Source organism: Palaemon carinicauda, chromosome 16 (assembly GCF_036898095.1).
Source record: "Palaemon carinicauda isolate YSFRI2023 chromosome 16, ASM3689809v2, whole genome shotgun sequence".
In the NCBI taxonomy this organism is placed as follows: Eukaryota; Metazoa; Arthropoda; class Malacostraca; order Decapoda; family Palaemonidae; genus Palaemon; species Palaemon carinicauda.
Genome location: NC_090740.1, coordinates 111,364,083 through 111,386,540, shown reverse-complemented (window position 1 = coordinate 111,386,540; position 22,458 = coordinate 111,364,083). Strand labels below are relative to the sequence as shown.

The 22,458-nt window shown below is 44.5% G+C and overlaps 1 protein-coding gene across 3 annotated transcripts in view; it reads right to left on the bottom strand.

Annotated features, from left to right (window-relative positions):
* LOC137655795 (signal-induced proliferation-associated 1-like protein 1) overlaps positions 1–22,458 on the bottom strand; it is a 92,954-nt gene that overhangs the window by 13,428 nt on the left and 57,068 nt on the right. For 2 of the 3 annotated variants that reach the window (XM_068389944.1, XM_068389946.1), the window contains 5 exons: positions 15,344–15,479; positions 14,438–14,569; positions 12,983–13,098; positions 11,952–12,074; positions 1,095–1,263 (listed from right to left, as the gene is read on the bottom strand). In XM_068389944.1, coding sequence (XP_068246045.1) covers positions 1,095–1,263; positions 11,952–12,074; positions 12,983–13,098; positions 14,438–14,569; positions 15,344–15,479 — 676 coding nt within the window. The remainder of the gene's footprint in view (positions 1–1,094; positions 1,264–11,951; positions 12,075–12,982; positions 13,099–14,437; positions 14,570–15,343; positions 15,480–22,458) is intronic. The other variant, XM_068389945.1, reaches the window with a different exon arrangement.

The window sequence follows — 22,458 nt, the reverse complement described above, 5'->3', positions numbered from 1 at the left end:
ACTGTAGGAAACATAACAAATTTGAAATCAATTTGTATTTTTCCTAACATACAAACCTTTAGTTAGTAGGGTATCAATTTCCTCTTTACTAAGGTATAAATTTTAGTTTCGCCGAAATTGATTCCCAACTAAAGAGGACATAATGGTTTGTACTCTGTGTCGGAACAAAAGTATACTCAACCCTTAATCATCGAAGCATAAACTTCAGAAATGAAAAGGATGAAATAAATTGATATATGACTTTGCAAAGTTAAAAAAGCCAATTACTGAAGCAAGCATAAAAACGCTGTTATCAACATCTTAAATAAAACCTTTAGTATATGTTTGTAATTTTATCTAAAACATATAAACTAAATTACCACACTTAAATGATGAAAGTGTACTGTAGATTTTGTCCTCCAATCACCAATAAAAGTTAAAATTAACATTTAAAATGGTTCACCCAAATAGGTAAAAAATGAATTTAAAAACTGTGCTGTGTAATATTGATTAAAAAGTAATTAATGATTAAACTTGTTGAAAATCATACTGCAAAGTAGTCAGTATAACAAATAAATATCAATTCTGTTTTGTTTATAATGATACAATAGTAAATTCACTCAGTTGTATATGGTCTGAATAGGCATACCTAATTTTGTCTAAGAAAATACACTTTCTGGCCCACTATGAATTGATGAGAATGTCCAAACAAAGGTTTGCGGAATTGTTGAAGTGTCTTGACACCTCTGAATTGTAATTAAGAAATATCTCCATATAAACAAAGGAGGATTAATATTCTATATAGTGTATAGTGTATCCTATATGGAATATGTTTTGATGTTACTGTTTTTAAAATATTTTTATCCTAATTGTTCATTATTTCTCAGATCATTTATTTATTTCCTTATTTCCTTTCCTCACTGAGCTATTTTTCCCTGTTGGAGCCCTTGGGCTTATAACATCTTGCTTTTTCAACTAGGATTGTGGTTTAGCTAGTTATAATAATAATAATAATAACAATAATAATAATAATAATAACAATAATAATAATAATAACAATAATAATAGTGTACTTTTTTCTTTTTTTCTTTTTCAAATCATGAAAAAATACTAACTTGGTGGTTTTGTCGCTCTGCAATATACTCCGACTGTTGTATTCTTGAAGGTTCGTGGTACTCTTGAGTACTGGTAGTGCGTTGGTCGATATTGAAGGATCTCGAAGAACTGCCAGTTCCGTACCCAGAGCTGTTACTGGAACGTGGAGGTGACAAGCTTCGATCATACCTGAACATAAGCAATGGGAAGTGACCCTAATAAAAAAAGATCCCTAGTATATTGCAAAAAAAAAAATCGGTCTCAAAATAAATGATTTTCTTCAGGTACCATAGATGAAATAGTTATGCTGAAAGGATGAAGCTTCGATCATACCTGAACATAAGCAATGGGAAGTGACCTTAATAAAAAAAAAATCCCTACTACGTAAAAAAAAAAAATTGTCTCGATGTTTTTTTTTTCAGTTATCCTACATGAAATAGTATTGCTGAGATGACTTTCATACATTAATAAGATGAAATCGAACACAACTTTCCCTGAATTTCACTGGAAGAGGCAATAGTCTTATAGAGATATCATTAGTATCACTATCCTGACATCGGTACTACTATCCTGACAATGTATAGCTAATTATAAAAAAACCTAACATATATAATAAATTAGTCAGCAATAAGACCAAAATCCATGAACTAAAAATCAAAGATTATATCACTTAATCTGCCAGGTAAAAATAATTCTCCAATATCTACATTTCCTACAGAAACTTTACACTAATAAAAACCTTCAGTATTGATACTTATCAGCGACTCTTTATCAGACAATAATCATCTAGCATTGAGGATACTAAATTTAATGGTATGACGAAATATTTTCAGTATGTGATTATATTTCTTAAGCAGACCACTAAAGCAAAACTCCCTGATTTTCAAAATTGGGTTTAATGAGGTGAAATTATAAGGAAACAAATTAAGGAGAGAAATTATATACAAGGTCTTTAACTTACAAACATTCGGAGATGCAAACAAATCCAATTGAAATCTCAGATATTGTATGTAAATTTGTATACTGTAATAAGATAAAGAAATAATCTAATAAAATAATACTATATCATTTAGTACATTAACCCTTTTACCCCCAAAGGACGTACTGGTACATTTCACAAAACTCACCCCTTTACCCCCATGGACCTACCGATACGTCCTTGCAAAAAAATGCTATAAAATTTTTTTTTTTCATATTTTTGATAATTTTTTGAGAAAATTCAGGCATTTTCCAAGAGAATGAGACCAACCTGACCTCTCTATGACAAAAATTAAGGCTGTTAGAGCAATTTAAAAAATATATACTGCAAAATGTTCTGGGGGAAAAATAACCCCTTGGGAGTTAAGGGTTGGAAATTTCCAAAGAGCCTGGGGGTAAAAGGGTTAAGCAAAACGACATTTACAATTGCTCAATATTTATTTCCTTTGAAACAGAAAAAGAAATACTCTAACAAGTACTCTATGAGTTAGTGTGTCTCTCTGTCTCTAGCTCCTATCTACCGCGATACCAGGTCGGTTCCTTTGTGAGTAAGAATTATGTACAGTTGTATCGGTCTGTAAATTTGTCATCCCTGGGATTGGGGATTTGTTTTATGCATCAAATAACGTCTGTAGGCACTGGTATGTGATTTACCCTAGATTCAATAGTATATTCTCGAAACTTCGTCTTATTTAGTCCAATGTGGACTCAGTGTTTCATGAGCACATGTTGCAAACCCCCTAAGGGTGACAGATCTAACTTTCATTTGCCTGACTTGTTATTGTGTTTTTTTATTTTTTTTATTTTATTAAATGATTATTTTTGTAATAAACTTAAAATTGTGATCATATTTTATTGAAACTCTACTGAATTGTTTTGGAAAGCAAACCTCTTCAAGGTCTTATAATTGGCCCATTCCATCGGGCCTAGAATCATTAGTTTTCACTAAGTCGGAGAAAAATTCACGACATTTTTGTTTTGTTTCATTCGTTGATGTCGGCTACCCTCCAAAATTGGGGGAAGTGCCTTGGTATATGTATGTATGTAGTACAGTAAGCAAAACAATTTACAATAAACCAACAATCATTTCAATTAACCCTTTTACCGCCAGGCTCTTTGGAAATTTCCAACCCTTCACCCCCAAAGGGTTATTTTTTCCCCAGCACATTTCGCAGTATATTTTTCTTAAATTGCTCTAACAGCCTTAATTTTTGTCATAGAGAGGTCAGGTTGGTCTCATTCTCTTGGAAAATGCCTGAATTTTCTCAAAAAATTATCAAAAATATGAAAAAAAAATGTAAATAGCAGTTTTTTGCAAGGACGTACCGGTACGTCCATGGGGGTAAAGGGATGAGTTTTGTGAAACGTACCAGTACGTCCTTTGGGGGTAAAAGGGTTAAACAGGACTCTTTGTTGACTTGTAGCTGGAAATTGTAGGCATAGGAGTCAGGTTAGGCCTACCCTAGGCCGAAATTGAACAAAATCCAACTCACAAACAGCTTCTTGGAACCTATTAAGTTTGTAAATTAAGGACCTTCTGCTATCAAAGTTTCTGTGGGTTCAAAAATTCAGAAAATATTCAGAGAGACCATAGTACAGAACTCTATCCTGTTCGTAATACTAGGCAGGCAGTTAATTCTAATAGCCAGGCCTTCTCTATCATGAGGTTCAATACTACACAGTACTCTAGAAGTTTTATTCCAGCTGTTACCAAGTTGTGGAATGATCTTCCTAATCGGGTAGTTGAATCAGTAGAACTTCAAAAGTTCAAAGTTGGAGCAAATGTTTTTATGTTGACCAGGCTGACATGAGTCTTTTTATAGTTTATATATAACATGACAAATTCGAAGATAATTTGTATTTTTCCTAACCATACAAACCTTAGCTATTTACAAAGGGTATTACTTTTAGCGTAGCTGAAATGGCGAGCCATTAGAATTTAACGAGGGTGTATTACCCCCGCGCTAGTTAGCGGGGGGGTAGGGGAGTGGTAGGTAGCTACCCCTCCTCCCCCTCACACACAGGTGAATACTCACTTTCACTTAGAGGTAGGACTTGTCTTGGGGGACAGGGCTGGCGGACAAATATGTGTAAATAGCTAAGGTTTGTATGGTTAGGAAAAATACAAATTATCTTCGAATTTGTCATTTGTTCCGTAACCGAAATACAAACCACGCTATTTACAAAGGGTGACGTATCCCTTAGGAAGGGTGGAAAGTCCCCAGCCATACTGGCTTTGGCTTTACCCGGGGACTCAGAATACGAGTGAGTCGCACTCGAGAAAAGGAGTCCCTGCACCTCACAAGTTCCTTGCTCCGCAAGGAACCATATGGCCTACGTAAGCTTGTGTGTGAAGGAAGAAGTGTGACTCGTCCTAGGCAGTTGACCTGGAGTTCCAGAAGGAACTCTGGGTTAGGACGTTCCCAATACCACCTCGTCAGGGTATGGGGGACGCGACAGTATTGACTCAATACTCGGAACACAAGGAAGCATGGTTTACCTGCAGAGGTTCGAGGTCAGCTATGCAGAGACCAGGATGCTGCTTCCCCGTAGAGGGGATGATGAAGAAAGTAGTAAGGGCCAGACATACTTCTTTCGTTCATGCAGACTAAAACCTGATAACAATGTCCTCAACCTTCTGCTACCTGTCCAAAAAGGAGCCTGAGGTTAGACCAGCTGTTGTGTAGCCACCACAGAGCGATAGAAAACGTATCGAGACTCCTGTGGGTCACGCCCTGCAGGAAGCGGGCTGCAAAGGTCATCAGACGCTTCCAGACTCCAGCTTGTAGCACCTGCGTCACAGAGTAGTATTACTCGAAGGCGAGGGACGTTGCGATGTATCCAACATCGTGCTGTAGGGCGACGTGACGGGGGAGAGTCTGAAGACAGGTCGAGATGAATGTCCTTGAGTCCGGGCTGAAGAGGTATACTGGTGACTCTCCCCCCATGTCCTCCTTGTGTTCCCAAATCGGCTGCAACTGAGGACAAACTGCAGCTGTTCCCAGCGCTAACTTCTCGATTCCTTACTGGCAAGAAAGAGAAGGTCTTGGGACATCAGACACAGAATGGAGACTCGAAATCTTGAATGAATCGGACCGAAGGGCCGGGACCCTCAGATTCTGAGTCTAGCCAACAACTCAGGAGCGAGCCTGAATGTTGCCTTCCCCTCTTCCTTAGAAAGGGGGGAGTAGTAAGAGACCAAGAAGATTGCTTACACACTGGCCGTGGCCAGAGTGAGCAGAAGACCCAAGGCGGAATACAATCCGAGGCCTGTCGTAAAAGGGTCTTGAGAAGATCTCTTAAAGGACTAAAAGTCCGAGCCATGCTCCAAGTTGGAGGTCTTCCTCCGACTAGGGCAGGGACGATCGTAGCTTCGCATGAGCGAGGATAGATCCAGCGGGCAGGAAAAAGTTATTCCTTTAAGCCTGAAGGTCAGGGAAAGGCTGAGCGACAGGCTTCATTGCCGAGAGCGGAAAGGAGTTTCCTCCCGCCGAAAGGCAATAAGACCGTTATTGCTGGAGAAGAGGCCTCAAGGGAAGAGGTATATCTCCCACGGCACCAACCACCTTAGACTCTTCACTTTGCCTGGGAGACCCCTGTGGATGACTATCGCAAATGACGCGACCTCCGTACCGCGACTGTAGCGGGTTGTCTCTTCTAGAGGAGGAAGCGTAGTGTCTCCAGGCATGAAGCCGAAGCGACGCCCCGGTTCGGGAGAGATGTCGCAGTGTGGTTGCTTGAGTAGTCTGCGCCGTGGGAGAAGCTCTCCCGGGAGTTCTGTCAGGGGAAGCAGAGGGTCCAGAAACCGTTCTGCGCATAGTCCCAGTGGAGCTCTCCCATTGAAAGGTTGACAGACAACCTGGTCTTGTTGAGGCCCATTGTCCGCAGACAAAAAGGAGGGAAGACGCAGGCGTCGAAGTTGTCCCACCATCACCGGAATGCATCTTGCCAGAGTCTCGGGGTCTGAGACTGGGGGGAAGACTAGCGGAAGCTTGAGGTTCCAAGCTGTCGCGATCAGGTCCCCCAGACCAGCACTTGCTGGTTACCCAAGGTCAAAGACCCCTAGGTTCACTCTCTCTATGAGGCTCTGCTCGGATAGTCTGAGAGAAACATTCCCCTGCCTGGAATGAGAGAGCCGATGGTGGTATTGAGAGAATCTCAATCATCCCGGTATCTCTACTGCAAGATGTGAAGGTGTGAAAATGCGTCCCCTGCTGGTTAGAATGAAGTCGACGCGCAACGGGGCGACTCGGCAGGAGCTGTAGGATCTGAAGAGGGGCCAGACTAAGGCCCCTAAGCCTGCCTGAATGATGGAGAGGTATCCTTCAGGTCTTGACCATAGGCCTGGACCGGAACATGCCCCCCCCCCCCCCCCCTTTCCTTTGACGAGTCCGAGAACCGCATCAAGAATGTGGGGAAAGGACGACAATATCCACTACCATCAAGAGGCTCCATAGGTCAACACCCATTGCAGGTCTAATAGTTCCGCTGGTCCCATAGGGCCAGGGAGTCCGGTTAAACATTGCCTGAAGCCACCGGAACTTGGATCGCCCCACATGGAACTTATCCTGAGGCGACCGTTCGGACTATAGACGGGTCAATGAGGAAAGAAGAACTAGGAAACGTTCCAAGGTAGGGCTGAAAGCTCTGCTTGACTGAGAACAGGTACTGCGACTCTCCTCAGTCTTGCCAGTCAACCGCAAGGAAGGCTCGGAGGATGTGGTAACAGAATCTAGCGTCCCCAGGTGGTCACCCATCCAAGTACCGACGTTGCTTAACCTCGCTGGACGGACGAGAAGCGGGGTTTCCAATGTGGTAAGGCGGTTGACTCAATATCATGGCCAGATACTCCAGATGTTGAGGCAGAGGAAGAGAAGGCTCCAAGCAAAATACCATGAGCCCACACTCATGGTAAGCATCCGGAAGCTTGTCCCGTAGCTGAAGAAGGTCGAAACCCGAGCCTACCGGAGTTGACCAGCCCTCCAAACAGCAGAGGAGGCGGAAGCCTGCACCTGAGCGGCCAAGAGGAAGGCAGGGAGAGTTCTCTGGGGAAACAAACCTGCTATGCCACGGCGGGATAGCCACACTGCATCATAAGCAGGAATACTTGCAGTCTAGGCTGAATTCGACGAGCACCCTGGAAGATGGATGGAATGGAAATTGAAAGTACCCGTCCTTCCGATCCAGGGTTTAAGGAGTCCTGTCGCCTCGTTACCAGTCTGATCGATTCTGCTGGTCTACGCTGGCCGAAGTTTGTTCGACAAACTTGATCAGGGCTGAGAGGTCGACTATGGACATCCCCTCTCAGATCCTTCCTTACAAGAAAGGATCGACTGAGGGGGCCGGGGGTGAAGCCGTCGATGATCCTAAGGAAGACCTTCGCCTAAGGTATGGATCATTCTGCCCAACCGGGCAACTCTGCTGACGCTATGGCATAGAGGTTCAGAGACACTGAATTCGCTGACAGAGACGGCAGGCGCGATATCCTTGGCTACTCACAGAGATTGTGCGGGAATGGGCATCGGGAAGCTGTCATTCGGATGAGTAACCTTAAGCATCCTCCCAGCGAAAAACCTGCAATCCTAGAGTTCGTGAACTCCTTTTAGGACTATGCCCCCCCGGGGGAGTCTCCCGTGCCATCTGTTCCTGACAGGAGGAAACTGCAATTGGACACCTTGTCCCAGCTGTCGTAGCTGATAACTTAGGCCGACGTGGTTGAAAGAAAAGGGCGCTGGAGCCCTGCAGAGTCTGGAAGAAAGCGCCTTGGAGGAGTGACACCGGAAGTCGATTTACTCCGCACAGCAGCTGTCTAAGTCTCTGTCCTTGGGCACAAACAAACTCTTCTCAAGGATGGAAGGGTGTCTGAGGTCGTCGACCTCCACAGATGAGACACCCGAAGGAAGCCCTCAGTCAGCGCGTCCAGATGGTACAACATCGAGCTTGTCCGCAAATTAGATACTTAACGACGAAAGGCCAAGGTGCCTGAGCTCGAGAGGAGGAAAGTACCCTTGATCTTCCTGTAGCTTCCTTGAACCAAACCTCGGGCCGTAACCGAGGAGGGAAAGAACCTGGTAAGCTCCCAGAGGAAGAGGTAAGCAGTCACCCCTTGTCCAATGGAGAAATCTCGAACGGAAACCCCCCCCCCCCCCGCCAAAAATCCTTCCAGGGAATGACGGGGAAGGGCTAACCAAGGTTCAGGAATAGAGGAGTGTTGCTCAGATCTCCCTTAAGTTTCTCCTATTCTTGCAAGTGCCATGCTCTGTGTTTACGGGGTGAGACAGTGTTCTGGAAATATGCTCCAGAAGAACTCGCCAGGCTGGTCATGCTGCGAAAACCCCATTGGGAATCGTGGTCGCAATTGCCCTGGAGCTCGCGCGACGGGAATTCCTGGTGGTCGGCGAGCGATAACCCATAGACGAGCAATGGATACTGCAAGAAATAAGCCGACATTTGTGCGAAGAAACACTGTAGGTTCGCGCGACGGAACACCATCCGTCTGCGCGATGGAAAAAACCGTTGGTTCGCGCGTGGGCGAACATTGGAGAGCATGAGCGTAGACGTGCAGGCACGTGGGCGTGTGGGCGCGCGGGCGAGTGGTCGCGCGGTTGCACGGGCGAGCGGTCGCGCGGGCGAGCGGTCGCGCGGTTGCACGGGCGCGCGGTTGCACGGGCGAGCGGTCGCGCGGTTGCACGGGCGAGCGGTCGCGCGGTTGCACGGGCGAGCGGTCGCGCGGTTGCACGGGCGAGCGGTCGCGCGCGGGCGAGCGGTTGCGCGAGCGCGCGGGCAAGCGGTCGTGAGGGTGGGCAGGTGGATGAGAGCGAGTCCGAGGCGGCGAACGCAAGCGTTAGCGCGGTGGCGAGGAAACACGCTGCCGCGTGGGCGAGGAGGACCGCTGGCGATATGGATCAACAAGCGATCGGTGGTGAGCTGGTGAGCGCTAACGCGCAGGTTGGCGATGGCGCGTTGTGTTATGCCGACGCGATGGTCGAGCAGTATGCGCAGGTGAGCGATCGTGCGTTGGCGAGCAGTATGCGAAGGTGAGCGATCGCGAGCAGTGATCAGCATGCGCAGGGTCGCGCGATGGTGATCAGTATGCGCAGGGTCGCGTGATGGTGATCAGCATGCCAGGGTCGCGCGATGGCGATCAGCATGCGCAGGTTGGCGGTCGCGCGATGGCGAACAGCATCTGCAGGTGGGCAATCGCGTGATGGCGAACAGCATACGCAGTTGAGGGTCGCGCGATGGTGATCAGCATGCGCAGGGTTGAGCGATGGTGATCAGCATCCGCAGGTGTGCGGTCGCGCGATGGCGATCAGCATCCGCAGTTGAGGGTCGTGCGATGGCGATCAGCATCCGCAGTTGAGGGTCGCGCGATGACGATCAGCATCCGCAGGTGAGGGTCGCGCGATGGAGATCAGCATCCGCCGTTGAGGGTCGCGCGATGGCGATCAGCATCCGCAGTTGAGGGTCGCCCGATGGTGATCAACATCCGCAGTTGAGGGTCGCGCGATGGCGATCAGCATCCGCAGTTGAGGGTCGCGCGATGGCGATCAGCATCCGCAGTTGAGGGTCGCGCGATGGCGATCAGCATCCGCAGTTGAGGGTCGCGCGATGGCGATCAGCATCCGCAGTTGAGGGTCGCGCGATGGCGATCAGCATCCGCAGTTGAGGGTCGCGCGATGGCGATAAGCATGCGCAGGTGAGCTAGTAGCTGGCGAACCATGTTCCTTCAGAAGTGTTGGAGAACGTTGGCGTGCCGGCTGTAACACACGTGGGCGATCCGGAGATCGCTGGCGAGCTGATGATCGCTGGCGGGCTGATGATCGCTGACGAGCTGATGATCGCTGACGAGCAGAAGGCTACGCGTGGAAGCCTGCGCAAAGAAGATCATCTTGAAAGCGCTGACGAACAGGAGAGCGCTGATGAGCAGAAGGGCGCGCAGGGAAACCCTGACACGCAAGGGAAGAACCCCCGTGGGGGTAACCCTTTGCCCCGAAGGGATCGTTGTCCGCCGGGAGACTGATGTCCGTCGGAAGACCGCTGTCCGTCGGGCAGACCGTTGTCCGTCGGGAAGACCGTTGCCCGTCGGAAGACGAGATCAGACTGCTGTCCATCTGCACCAAGGCAGAAGATCGAGAAAAAGGAGTTGTAGGCTGCAAACGGAGATCCAAAAAGGCGCCTCAAGCACCCTTATAGGGAGATGAGAGTCCCTTACGACGAGGCGGACGGTGGGCCTTACGGCGAGGGAGGCCAACAGCAACAGCAACAGAAGAAACCTCCGAAGAGGAGTCTCTATGAGTGTACTCTCTCGCGAACGAAAGAGAAACACTTCGTGGAAGAGACTGGTCAGCCAGTGACCTAAAAGGAGCAATCCTCCGAAGAGGAGCTCCTGCAGTTGCCCAGCCCCTTGAACGAAACTGCAGGTGCGACCGCTCAGCACCAAGAGCATAGTCGCACGAAAAAAAGGCAAGAGAAGAACCCCCCAAAAGGGGAAAAACTCAAGCCTGGACAAGAAAAACTTCCCTCGGAAGAAAAGTTATCCGCCCAAGGAGGCAAGCCTCCTGACTGTTCTAAAATGAACTGGAGAGCTGTCCGTCGACACGGGAGTACTACCTGTAGAAGGAGACACGCCCCTGACGAAAATACAAGGGGGGAGGCAGCAACAGCCGAATCCCCAGGACTCAACCAGACAGCTCACACCGTTGCTATATTACAGAAACGAACTAGATCGGTAACTGTAAAAAAATAAAACAAATAATATTAGTACACATTCATTCCCCCGGGAAGGCTCCGAAGAGGAATCCCGAGGGAAAGGAACAAGAATTACACAACAGGCACGTGCCCTCACAACCACTTACACTCGCGGATGGAGAGCTGTAACCAAAACAGAATTATAACAATTATAATTATGTAACTATGTAATTATGTAATTTAAAAATGAATGAACACTAAAGAAAGAACGAAAACCCCGAAAGGAATCGTTCTACAAGCTGAAAAACAAAAAACAACTACAATTAGATTCATAACTAATTGATACAAACGTACGGCGTAGCAACCCCCCACACGGAAAGGAAGCTAGGCTACAAGGGGGTAACACGTAGTAAAAGGGTGAACGACCTCAAGAGAGAGAGAGAGAGAAAGACATAAGTCAAACTCGATCGCCACCCATAAAATTACGCCGCGGTGGCCTAACTGCCGAGGCCTCCACGTAGATATCGTACACTACACACACACATCTGAAAAGGAAACTTACTTATTTCTATACTCAAATATATATACAAACATGAAAACATGTTTACATATATATTGAGTAAGCGATTAAGTAAAGACAAAACAGACAATGGCTGCCAAGCCAGGACCAAGACAGAGACGTCTGTCACAGTCCGAGCCAAAAGTGAAAGTGAGTATTCACCTGTGTGTGAGGGGGAGGAGGGGTAGCTAGCTACCACTCCCCTACCCCCCCGCTAACTAGCGCGGGGGTAATACACCCTCGTTAAATTCTAATGGCTCGCCATTTCAGCTACGCTAAAAGTAATACCCTTTGTAAATAGCGTGGTTTGTATTTCGGTTACGGAACAAATAACTGTTTTTGACGTTGTTAATAGTTTATATAGGCCATATCTGTTTTGACGTTGTTACTTTTTTTAGAAGGATTTATTGTTAATTTATTCTCATCACTTATTTATTTCCTTATTTCCTTTCCTCACTGAGCTATTTTTCCCTATTGGAGCCCTTGGGCTTATAGAATCTTGCTTTTCCAACTAGGGTTGTAGCTTGGCTAGTAATAATAATAATAATAATAATAATTACAGTATGCTTTACAAGAATCAACAGAACATGATATGAAATCATCACTTATAATCAGATAGTGGGAAAAAAAAATGATCAAATGCACATACCGAGTTGAAGGATTATGTCGGGACTTTAGATGCTTACGAGAGAGCTCTTCTGGAGTACTAAGATTCTCATAATCTCCTTCACCGCCTCCAAGGAGAAAACCACATGTAGGTACATTACAACCTCTGTTTTAGAAAAAAATATATTTTAATTAAAACCTAGAAAAGTCAAGGTCATATTTCCTAAAATTAATCAAGGGATTCACAATACAAAGGTCTCGAGAGGCCAAGAGGCATAATTCAAAATCACAGGAAAAGAATAGTTTGAAAATTGACAATTTTCAAATACTCATATCTCAGCCATTTATAAACAAATTTGAAAAAGTTCTGGATTCTATGTAAATTCAATTACTCTTTTTCAAGTGAAAATAAGAATATTTTTAGAAGACATTAAAGCAATAAAAAACAACACTTTGATCCCTGGAGACCCATAGTATTGTGAATGCCTCAACTGCTGATATACAAACCTTTTGTCATATCTATCACTAATCAAATACAATAGTTTGAAAATAAAATATTTTCATAAAAACCATTAATATGTACCATCTCAATTAACGGACTTCAACTTAATGGATTTTAGTGTTTATCGGACAGTTCAGAAATAGAAGAAACTAAATTTGTATTTTACTTTATAATAGAAGAGGGTTAGAGTCAGTATGAATTTTTATGATCCGTAAAGTTTCAAAGTTTTCATACTTTAAAATCTTTAAAAAAAATTCACTCTTAATTTCATTTTCAAGAATTGCAAGAGTAGTTTCAAAGTACTTTAATGTATAATATACATATAAATATACTAGAAAATAAAATTAATTTCTTAAAAGTCAAAAAATTATTTGAAACTAAATAACACCATTTTTATTGATAAGTTATACCAACTGAAAACAAATAAATAAATAATCAAAGACCCAAAAATAAGCTAAAACTTAATTTCTTATGGCGATATGCTTCCAGGTTCTAAAATTTGAGGTCTGTCTAAAAACTAATGTCTGTTATTACTTCCAAATTCAAGACATTAGGAAATTTTTTTTCATTACCTGCGAGGGGCTCCATCTGGATGAGGAGGGACAATTGTAATCGTGACAGTCATGGATGTTTTCAAAAGGTCCACCATCTGCTCTTGTGACAGGGTTGCCAACGTTACTGTACATATCTGGCGAAAGAATAGTAGAAGATTATGAACAGGAAGCTCTAAGGTTTATTAAATTAAAGTAACAATATTTACCAGCATCATCATCATCTCCCCATGCGGCTATTGACGCAAAGGGCCTCGGTTAGATTTCGGCTGTCATCTCTATCTTGAGCTTTTAATTCTATACTTCTCCATTAATTATCTCCTACTTCATCATCATCATCTCCTCCTACGCCTATTGGCGCAAAGGGCCTCGGTTAGATTTCAGCAGTCATCTCAATCTTGAGCTTTTAATTCAATACTTCTCCATTAATTACCTCCTACTTCATCATCACATCTCCTCCTACGCCTATTGACGCAAAGGGCCTCAGTTAGATTTTGGCAGTCACCTCTATCTTGAGCTTTCAATTCAATACTTCTCCATTTATTACCGCCTACTTTGCGCTTAATAGTCCTCAGCCATGTATACCTGGGTCTTCCAACTCTTCTAGTGCCTTGTGGAGCCCAGCCCACCATATATACTTTAAGTCTATATAACATATTCATCGACAAGAAATAAAAAATTCAATAAAAAGCCTTCATTCCAGTATAGAAGAATCGAACACCCCATAAGACACCCTTTTACCAACAGACAAAGAGAGGTAAATAGAAAGCAAATCATATGCATATCCATAAAATTAATAATTCAATTACACTAATGAAAAACAAAACTTTAACAGTCAGTGGGATACAACTAATTAATGCATTTCGTATTTTATAGAATTGCTGCCCAAGTGGCCTTAATCTTATATAGGAATTTCTCTAAAAGGGTGATAGAGGAAGTCCTACATAAAACTAATGCCATTGAGGCAGCAATCCCATACAATAAGACATGCATTAAAGAGGGTCTTTCACCAAAATATACGGAACGGACACTCATCCTTATTCTACAGAAGAATGTCAGTGTGCCCACCAATTACATTTCTTCTCCATAAATAAATTATTGCAAATAATGCTGAGATTCTAGAAGATTTATTCCACCTGTGACCAGATTGTGGAATGATCTCCCTACAGTAATCCGGTAGTTGAATCGGTGAAACTTCAAAAGTCCAAACTTGCAGCGAATGTTTTTATGTTGAACAGGCTGACATAAGTTTCTTTACATAGTTAATATATGAAAGATCTACTTTAATGTTGTCACTGTTATTAGAATATTTTATTTCAATTATTCATTACTTCTCCTATAGTTTATTTCCTATTTCCTTTTCTCTCTATGCTATTTTTCCCTGTTGGAGCCCTTGGGATTATATCGTCCTGCTTTTCCAACTAGGATTGTAGCTTAGTTAGTAATAATAATAATAATAAAACCATAACTCCGTACCTCTACAAGCCGTGCTCCTTGTCGCAGACCAGATTGTGCAGCCAAACCATAGGGTTCGACTTCAGTAATAACTCCATCTTGTTGGACATTAAATCCCAGTAATCCGGCAGAATTTCGGCGTAACACCAATTCCTGTAATGTGATATATATTTACTTCAGCATAAATTTGATAACCTAAAGTTGTAAAGAGGTAAATTTCCTACTAAAACCATTTGATGATAAAAGCAATAGAAATACAATGTTCTTTTTTTGGTGATGGGTTTGTAAGGGTATAACTGTATATATTTAGTTCTGACAATAGTTTACTACGACTGGAATTATGATTTTTCTGATGCTTCAGTTTCTTTTTCTTTGCCTAACTATTAAGGAATTGATTAATTTGCAGTTTCAAAAAACCATCCACAATGTTTGTGCAATTATCATTCAATGGCCATCACCATCCTTCCTTTGACTTTTCAATATAATTTTTACTACTGGTTGTATGAAGATAAAGAACTATGAAGATATGTGGTGCTAGAATTAAGCTCTTCAAAGGCCTTTACCGAATACATGTTACTACGAACTGGTCCTTATATTTTCATATAACAGCAACCGCTCGGCAATCAGGGGTTTTCCATTCCAAGCAAACACACCCAACCGCCATGATAGCTGAAAAACTTTTTAAAGGGGACCTCTATAATTGAATTGCCATGTACAATTGTTCAAATTGGTACCAGCTGGTCAACCGTGGCTAAGTGAGTCTGCGGTTAGTGAACACACAGATAAGGAGGGTACACATTATTTCACTGCAACCACAATTAAATTGGACTTCTACGCAGCATGCAGAAATGAACCAATTTCAAATATTTTGGCCTAAAATCCTACCAAGAATACAATGCAAAATAACAAGAAAGGATTTTACTATACCTGAGTTTCTGCTCCTTGAGTTACTGCTGACAGTCTTGCCACTATTTCACACATTATTTCTTCACCCTCCGTTTCAGAAGTACCAGGCCGTAAGTTGATCAACAAACATTCACCTTGATGGTAAAACACTCGTAACCTAAAAGTGCATAAAAATATTAGTCTTGAAGTAACGGGATTTCAAAAATAACTTTTTTTAATATTTATACTCATGTCACATTCATAAGGCTGTCTCCAGAACCTCAGTTTATCAATATCTGCAGGTAAAATAAAATAAAATTCCAGTTTTTCCTTTCAATAGACAAATGCCTCTGGCAAAGTAATAAGACATAAGCAATTAATTGCAAGAAGTGAGGTGCCTGTTATTTAGACACATGTAAAAGTTAGGATATATTTGATAAAATGTCCTTTTACACACTTTAACTTTAAAAAAATGTTATTTTTATTAATAAAATAAATTTTTGAATATACTTACCCGATAATCATGTAGCTGTCAACTCCGTTGCCCGACAGAATTCTATGGAGGGATACGCCAGCTATCACAATACTAGAAGGGGGTGTATTTACCAGCGCCACCTGTGGCCAGGTACTCAAGTACTTCTTGTTGACACCTCCTCAATTATTCCTCGGTCCACTGGTTCTCTATGGGGAGGAAGGGAGGGTCGATTAAATCATGATTATCGGGTAAGTATATTCAAAAATTTATTTTATTAATAAAAATAACATTTTTCAATATTAAACTTACCCGATAATCATGTAGCTGATTCACACCCAGGGGGGTGGGTGAAAACCAGTGTACAAGATTAAAGGATAGCTAAGTATCCCATATTTCATATAATCAGTTATCCACAATAACAATGAAATAATAAGTACCTGGTAAGGAAGTCGACTTGAACCGTTACTCTGCCTTTAATAAGATCGTCTTCCTTACCGAGCGCAGCGTTCCTCTTGGGAGGCTGAATCAACTCAAAGGTGCTAAAGTATACAGGGCTGCAACCCATACTAAAGGACCTCATCACAACCTTTAACCTTGGCGCTTCTCAAGAAAGAATTGACCACCCGCCAAATCAACAAGGATGTGGAAGGCTTCTTAGCCGACCGTACAACCCATAAAAAGTATTCAAGAGAAAGGTTAAAAAGTTATGGGATTATGGGAATGTAGTGGCTGAGCCCTCGCCTACTACTGCATTCGTTGCTACAAATGGACCCAGGGTGTAGCAGTACTCGTAAAGAGACTGGACATCTTTGAGATAGAATGATGCGAACACTGACTTGTTTCTCCAATAGGTTGCATCCATAACACTCTGCAGAGAACGGTTCTGTTTGAAGGCCACTGAAGTAGCCACAGCTCTCACTTCATGTGTCCTTACCTTCAGCAAAGCAAGGTCTTCTTCCTTCAGATGAGAATTTGCTTCTCTAATCAGAAGCCTGATGTAGTAAGAAACTGAGTTCTTAGACATTGGTAGAGAAGGCTTCTTGATAGCACACCATAAGGCTTCTGATTGTCCTCGTAATGGTTTTGACCTTCTTAGATAGTACTTAAGAGCTCTAACTGGGCAAAGTACTCTCTCCAGTTCGTTCCCCACCATGTTGGACAGGCTTGGGATCTCGAACGACTTAGGCCAAGGACGGGAAGGAAGCTCGTTTTTAGCCAAAAAACCGAGCTGCAAGGAACATGTAGCCGTTTCAGATGTGAAACCTATGTTCCTGCTGAAGGCGTGGATCTCACTTACTCTTTTACCTGTTGCTAAGCACACGAGGAAAAGAGTTTTTAATGTGAGGTCCTTAAAAGAGGCTGATTGGAGCGGTTCAAATCCTGATGACATTAGGAACCTTAGGACCACGTCTAGATTCCAGCCTGGAGTGGACAACCGACGTTCCTTTGAGGTCTCAAAAGACCTAAGGAGGTCCTGTAGATCTTTGTTGGAGGAAAGATCCAAGCCTCTGTGGCGGAAAACCGCTGCCAACATACTTCTGTAACCCTTGATCGTAGGAGCTGATAGGGATCTTACGTTCCTTAGATGTAACAGGAAGTCAGCAATCTGGGTTACATTGGTACTGGTTGAGGAAAACTGCATTGGCCTTGCACCAGCTTCGGAAGACTTCCCATTAAGACTGATAGACTCTGAGAGTGGATGTCGTCCTTGCTCTGGCAATCGCTCTGGCTGCCTCCTTCGAAAAGCCTCTAGCTCTTGAGAGTCTTTCGATAGTCTGAAGGCAGTCAGACGAAGAGCGTGGAGGTTGGGTGTACCTTCTTTACGTGAGGTTGACGCAGAAGGTCCACTCTAGGAGGAAGAGTCCTGGGAACGTCAACCAGCCATTGCAGTACCTCGGTGAACCATTCTCTCGCGGGCCAGAGGGGAGCAACCAACGTCAGCCGTGTCCCTTTGTGAGAGGCGAACTTCTGAAGTACCCTGTTGACAATCTTGAACGGCGGGAATGCATACAGGTTGAGATGGGACCAATCCAGCAGAAAGGCATCCACGCGAACTGCTGCTGGGTCTGGAATCGGAGAACAATACAAGAGGAGCCTCTTGGTCATCGAGGTAGCGAATAGATCTATGGTTGGCTGACCCCACAGGGCCCAAAGTCTGCTGCAAACATTCTTGTGAAGGGTCCACTCTGTGGGGAAGACCTGACCCTTCCGGCTGAGGCGATCTGCCATGACATTCATATCGCCCTGAATGAGCCTCGTTACCAGCGTGAGCTTTCGATCTTTTGACCAAATGAGGAGGTCCCTTGCGATCTCGAACAACTTCCTCGAATGAGTCCCTCCCTGCTTGGAGATGTAAGCCAAGGCTGTGGTGTAGTCGGAGTTCACCTCCACCACCTTGTTAAGCTGGAGGGACTTGAAGTTTATCAAGGCCAGATGAACTGCCAACAACTCCTTGCAATAGATGTGAAGTGTCCTTTGCTCCTGATTCCATGTTCTCGAGCATTCCTGTCCGTCCAGTGTCGCACCCCAGCCCGTGTCCGATGCGTCCGAGAAGAGACGGTGGTCGGAGGTCTGAACAGCCAATGGTAGACCTTCCTTGAGAAGAATGCTGTTCTTCCACCACGTTAGAGTAGACCTCATCTCTTCGGAAACAGGAACTGAGCCCGTCTCTAGCGTCATGTCCTTTATCCAGTGAGCAGCTAGATGATACTGAAGGGGGCGGAGGTGGAGTCTCCCTAACTCGATGAACAGGGCCAGTGATGAAAGTGTCCCTGTTAGACTCATCCACTGCCTGACTAAGCATCGGTTCCTTCTCAGCATGCTCTGGATGCATTCTAGGGCTTGGAAGATCCTTGGGGCTGACGGACAAGTCCGAAAAGCTCGACTCTGAAGATCCATACCCAAGGAGACAATGGTCTGGGATGGAACGAGCTGAGACTCCTCAAAATTGACCAGGAGGCCCAGTTCCTTGGTCAGATCCATAGTCCATTTGAAAATCTCCAGACAGCGACGACTTGTGGGAGCTCTTAAAAGCCAGTCGTCTGACGGAGCCGGACACAAGATCATGATACTGCTGCACAGTCTGTAAACTGTCAATCATGGGCAAGCGAGGAAGTACAGTGACAACCCGAATCTGTCTAGACTGTCCGGGTCGTACAGACAACTCCTTAACGGGTTGCTGAGGTTGCCGCACTGCGTCACAACAAGTCCCTTCTGTTGGTTGTTGAACGTCTTCCCCGTGACACATTGACTCCGTAAACAAAAAATCCTCTAACAAGGACTAAGCTTGGACTGCATGTCATGCAACACAGCTCAAGGTCTATGGGAGCAGGTGTGGTAACAGACGGGATTAGCGGCTGAAGTGTAACCATTACCTTCCCTGTAAGCATGTTATGCTTAAATAAAAGTCCATAAGAGGTTATGCAGCTAAAGGCTCCCTCCAAATGACAGAGTCCTCAAGGGAATATCAGAAGGAGGGAGAAAAGAACTTTCTCATCTACAGGGACCTTATCCTAGAAAAGCTAAGTTCTCTGAGTGAGGGTTCACTGGTGCAAAAGCAGCAGACTAGAAGGCAACGTTATGAAACTGCTTGACAGTCTAGTGAGTTGGCAACAACCCAAGATGTGTTGAGAAGCATGCGGTAAGGTATGCAGAGCATGATGTATGCAGAGTATGCTGTATGCAGAGCATGCTGTATGTAGAGCATGTTGTATGCAGAGCATGTTGAATGCAGAGCATGCTGTATGCAGAGCATGTTGTATGCAGAGCATGCTGAATGCAGAGCATGCTGAATGCTGAGCATGTAGTAAGCAGAGCCTGCTGTAAGCAGAGCCTGCTGTAAGGAAAGCAGAGCGTGTGCATGGCGTTTAACATTTCTCAGAAATTCCATGACCAGTGCTAGAGTGCTTTATGCATGCTTGCATGGGGTTTAAACCATGGTATGAAAATGGAGGTAAGGTATGCTGAACAGCAGAGTCAGAACGAGCTGGAACAACAATAGTGTGGTTTCCTCTTCAAGACTCCGATGAGGGAACACCTGAGGCTCAGTCTGCAAAGGCTGAATAAAAGACAAGCAGAAGGAAGGCGCATGGGTGGAGGAGGCTGACTCCTAGCATGAGTGGTTGAACCCAAGGGTTGCGCTTGCTGAGCGGTTGGCAGAAGCGGAGTAGCAAGTTCCAGTTCCTGTGGTGTGAGCGGAGCGCGATGAGGAAGAGGCTGCGCAGAACAAGGTAAATGTCTCGCAAGCTGAGGCTCCTGAGGCGCAAGGCTAAGGTGTTGTGGTGCTTGCCTTATGGAGGGTTGAGCTCGCTGCAGCAAGAGCTGAGGAGACTGACTCATGGACGGGAGAGGTTGTTGTACCTCAACCGAGTGTTGCATCACTGGTGGAGCAGCAAGTGGAGGCGGAGGAAGAGAGGTATAATCCTCCTGATCCCAATGTAAAGGTTGCCTTAAGGAAGGCGGAGGCTGAACACCACAGGGAACAGCAAACTCAGCACGTGTCTCAACATCGTACGCCTGGCAGGTGGAACTGCTGGCAGGTGGTACTGCGATCAGGCGGAGCGAGTGTAGGTGGAGGGAGTGTAGGCGGAGGCGGAGGAGCAACACTCTCAGCCCGACACTCACGCATCAAGTCCGAAAGCTGTGCTTGCATGGACTGTAGTAGAGTCCACAACATCGTACGCCTGGCAGATGGTACTGTGATCAGGCGGAGCGAGTGTAGGAGGAGGGAGTGTAGGCAGAGGCGGAGGAGCAACACTCTCAGCCCGACACTCACTCATCAAGTCCGAAAGCTGTGCTTGCATGGACTGTAGTAGAGTTCACAACATCGTACGCCTGGCAGGAGGTACTGTGATCAGGCGGAGCGATCATAGGCGGGGGGGAGTGTAGGCGGAGGCGGAGGCGCAACACTCTCAGCCCGACACTCACACATCAAGACCGAAAGTTGTGACTGTATGGACTGCAGTAGAGTTAACTTGGGGTCGGCAGACACTAAGTTCTGCTGAGGTAAAGCCTTAACAGCAGAGATCTGTTGTGGCAGAACCTTACTCCTCTTAGGCGGAGTGTAATCAACTGATAACTGAGGAGAGTCAGAGCTAACCCAATGACTGCATTCGGGTTGTGAACTTTAACTTCGTACGTCTGGCATAGGTCTGGACTTAACGTTTAAGAAGTCTTGAGACCTGAGACCAGCGTTACTCTGCCTTTATTTTCTCCCCTAATCTCTTCTGCAGACGAGCAAAATAAGGGCTCAATCGTCTGCGGGTGGGAGTGACGGTCTCGGTAAGACACGCCCACAACCACCGAGAATACTTCTGTGCGCCGATCAAGGCCTGCTGAACCCTTATGCCCTTCGACATTGCTTCTCCCCTGGGCTTGGGAGCTTGCAAGAGGTCCCGGACTGGGAGGACGACTGGCGCGCACAAAAGTACCCTCACGCACTAATCACTTATCACTTTGATTTCTGTTTGCACTTATTTCACTGAACTCGAAACTTTAAGTGGTTTGTACCTGAAATACGCAATTCTATCCTTTCTCAAAGTTAGTAATTGCGAAAACAGAATTACAATGTAACAGAAAAATCTAATGAAAGATAATTCAGTGGTTGGAAAGAGACTAAACACTAGATCACTCTAGAAACGTTTAGTTTCTTCCCCTAAAGAGACTAGGGAGAAGAGCAAAAACGATAACGACGTTACTCGTACGCCTGGCAGGCTTGAAAGAAACGTTTATCCTCTTTCTCCCTCCGTCTCTATCTCTCTCTCTCTCTCTCTCTCTCTTGACTTAGAACCTGAGAGAAGAGCCCAATCATATATATCGTTAAAACATATTATTGTTAAAGGAAAAATACTGAAAAGTTCCTTTATTAGGATCAAAACCATTAAGTTAAGAAAGAATGAACAAAACGCTAGACACGGTTACTCTTACTGCAACGTGAAACCGTGAACATTCTTTCTCTATCGTAACGATAGAGTGCAAGTTGAACGTTCTGAACGTCAACAACTGCAGAGACAAAACAAAACGTTAGTTCAACTTTGAAAACAGTACGAGACTGTCAAAGAAAATCTTTCAAACTCTGTGGCGGAAATAGCATAATATGTTAACAGGTAAAACCGAAATGACGGGCTCAAAGTTTATTAACTTCGGTAAAAGACCGCCTACTATTAGGAAGGTCGAATATAAACAAATATAAAAATTAATTTTAATGAGTTTATAATAAAAGGAAGTTAATCGAAGAGGCCTATAAGAGGCGGAGAGATATAAAATAAATCTATAACTTTTGTTAAGCAAAATTAAGAAAGAGAGTCTATACTCTCTTAGACACCAACACTTCCGTCTAAGGGAAGGGTCGGCCATTGAAAGGTGAACGAGAGTTCATACTCTCTCGTCACCATAATTAATCAAATTAATTCCAAAAGCTAACTAAGCTAATATAGAAGTTTCCAGTAAAGCGACAGCCGAAATCAAAGAGAAATACTTCACCAAAGTCGTGAAAATACTCCAAGAACATAAGCGTATCCCAGAACGTCTTGCCGGAAGCACGACAGAGGAATAATTGAGGAGGTGTCAACAAGAAGTACTTGAGTACCTGGCCACAGGTGGCGCTGGTAAATACACCCCCTTCTAGTATTGTGATAGCTGGCGTATCCCTCCATAGAATTCTGTCGGGCAACGGAGTTGACAG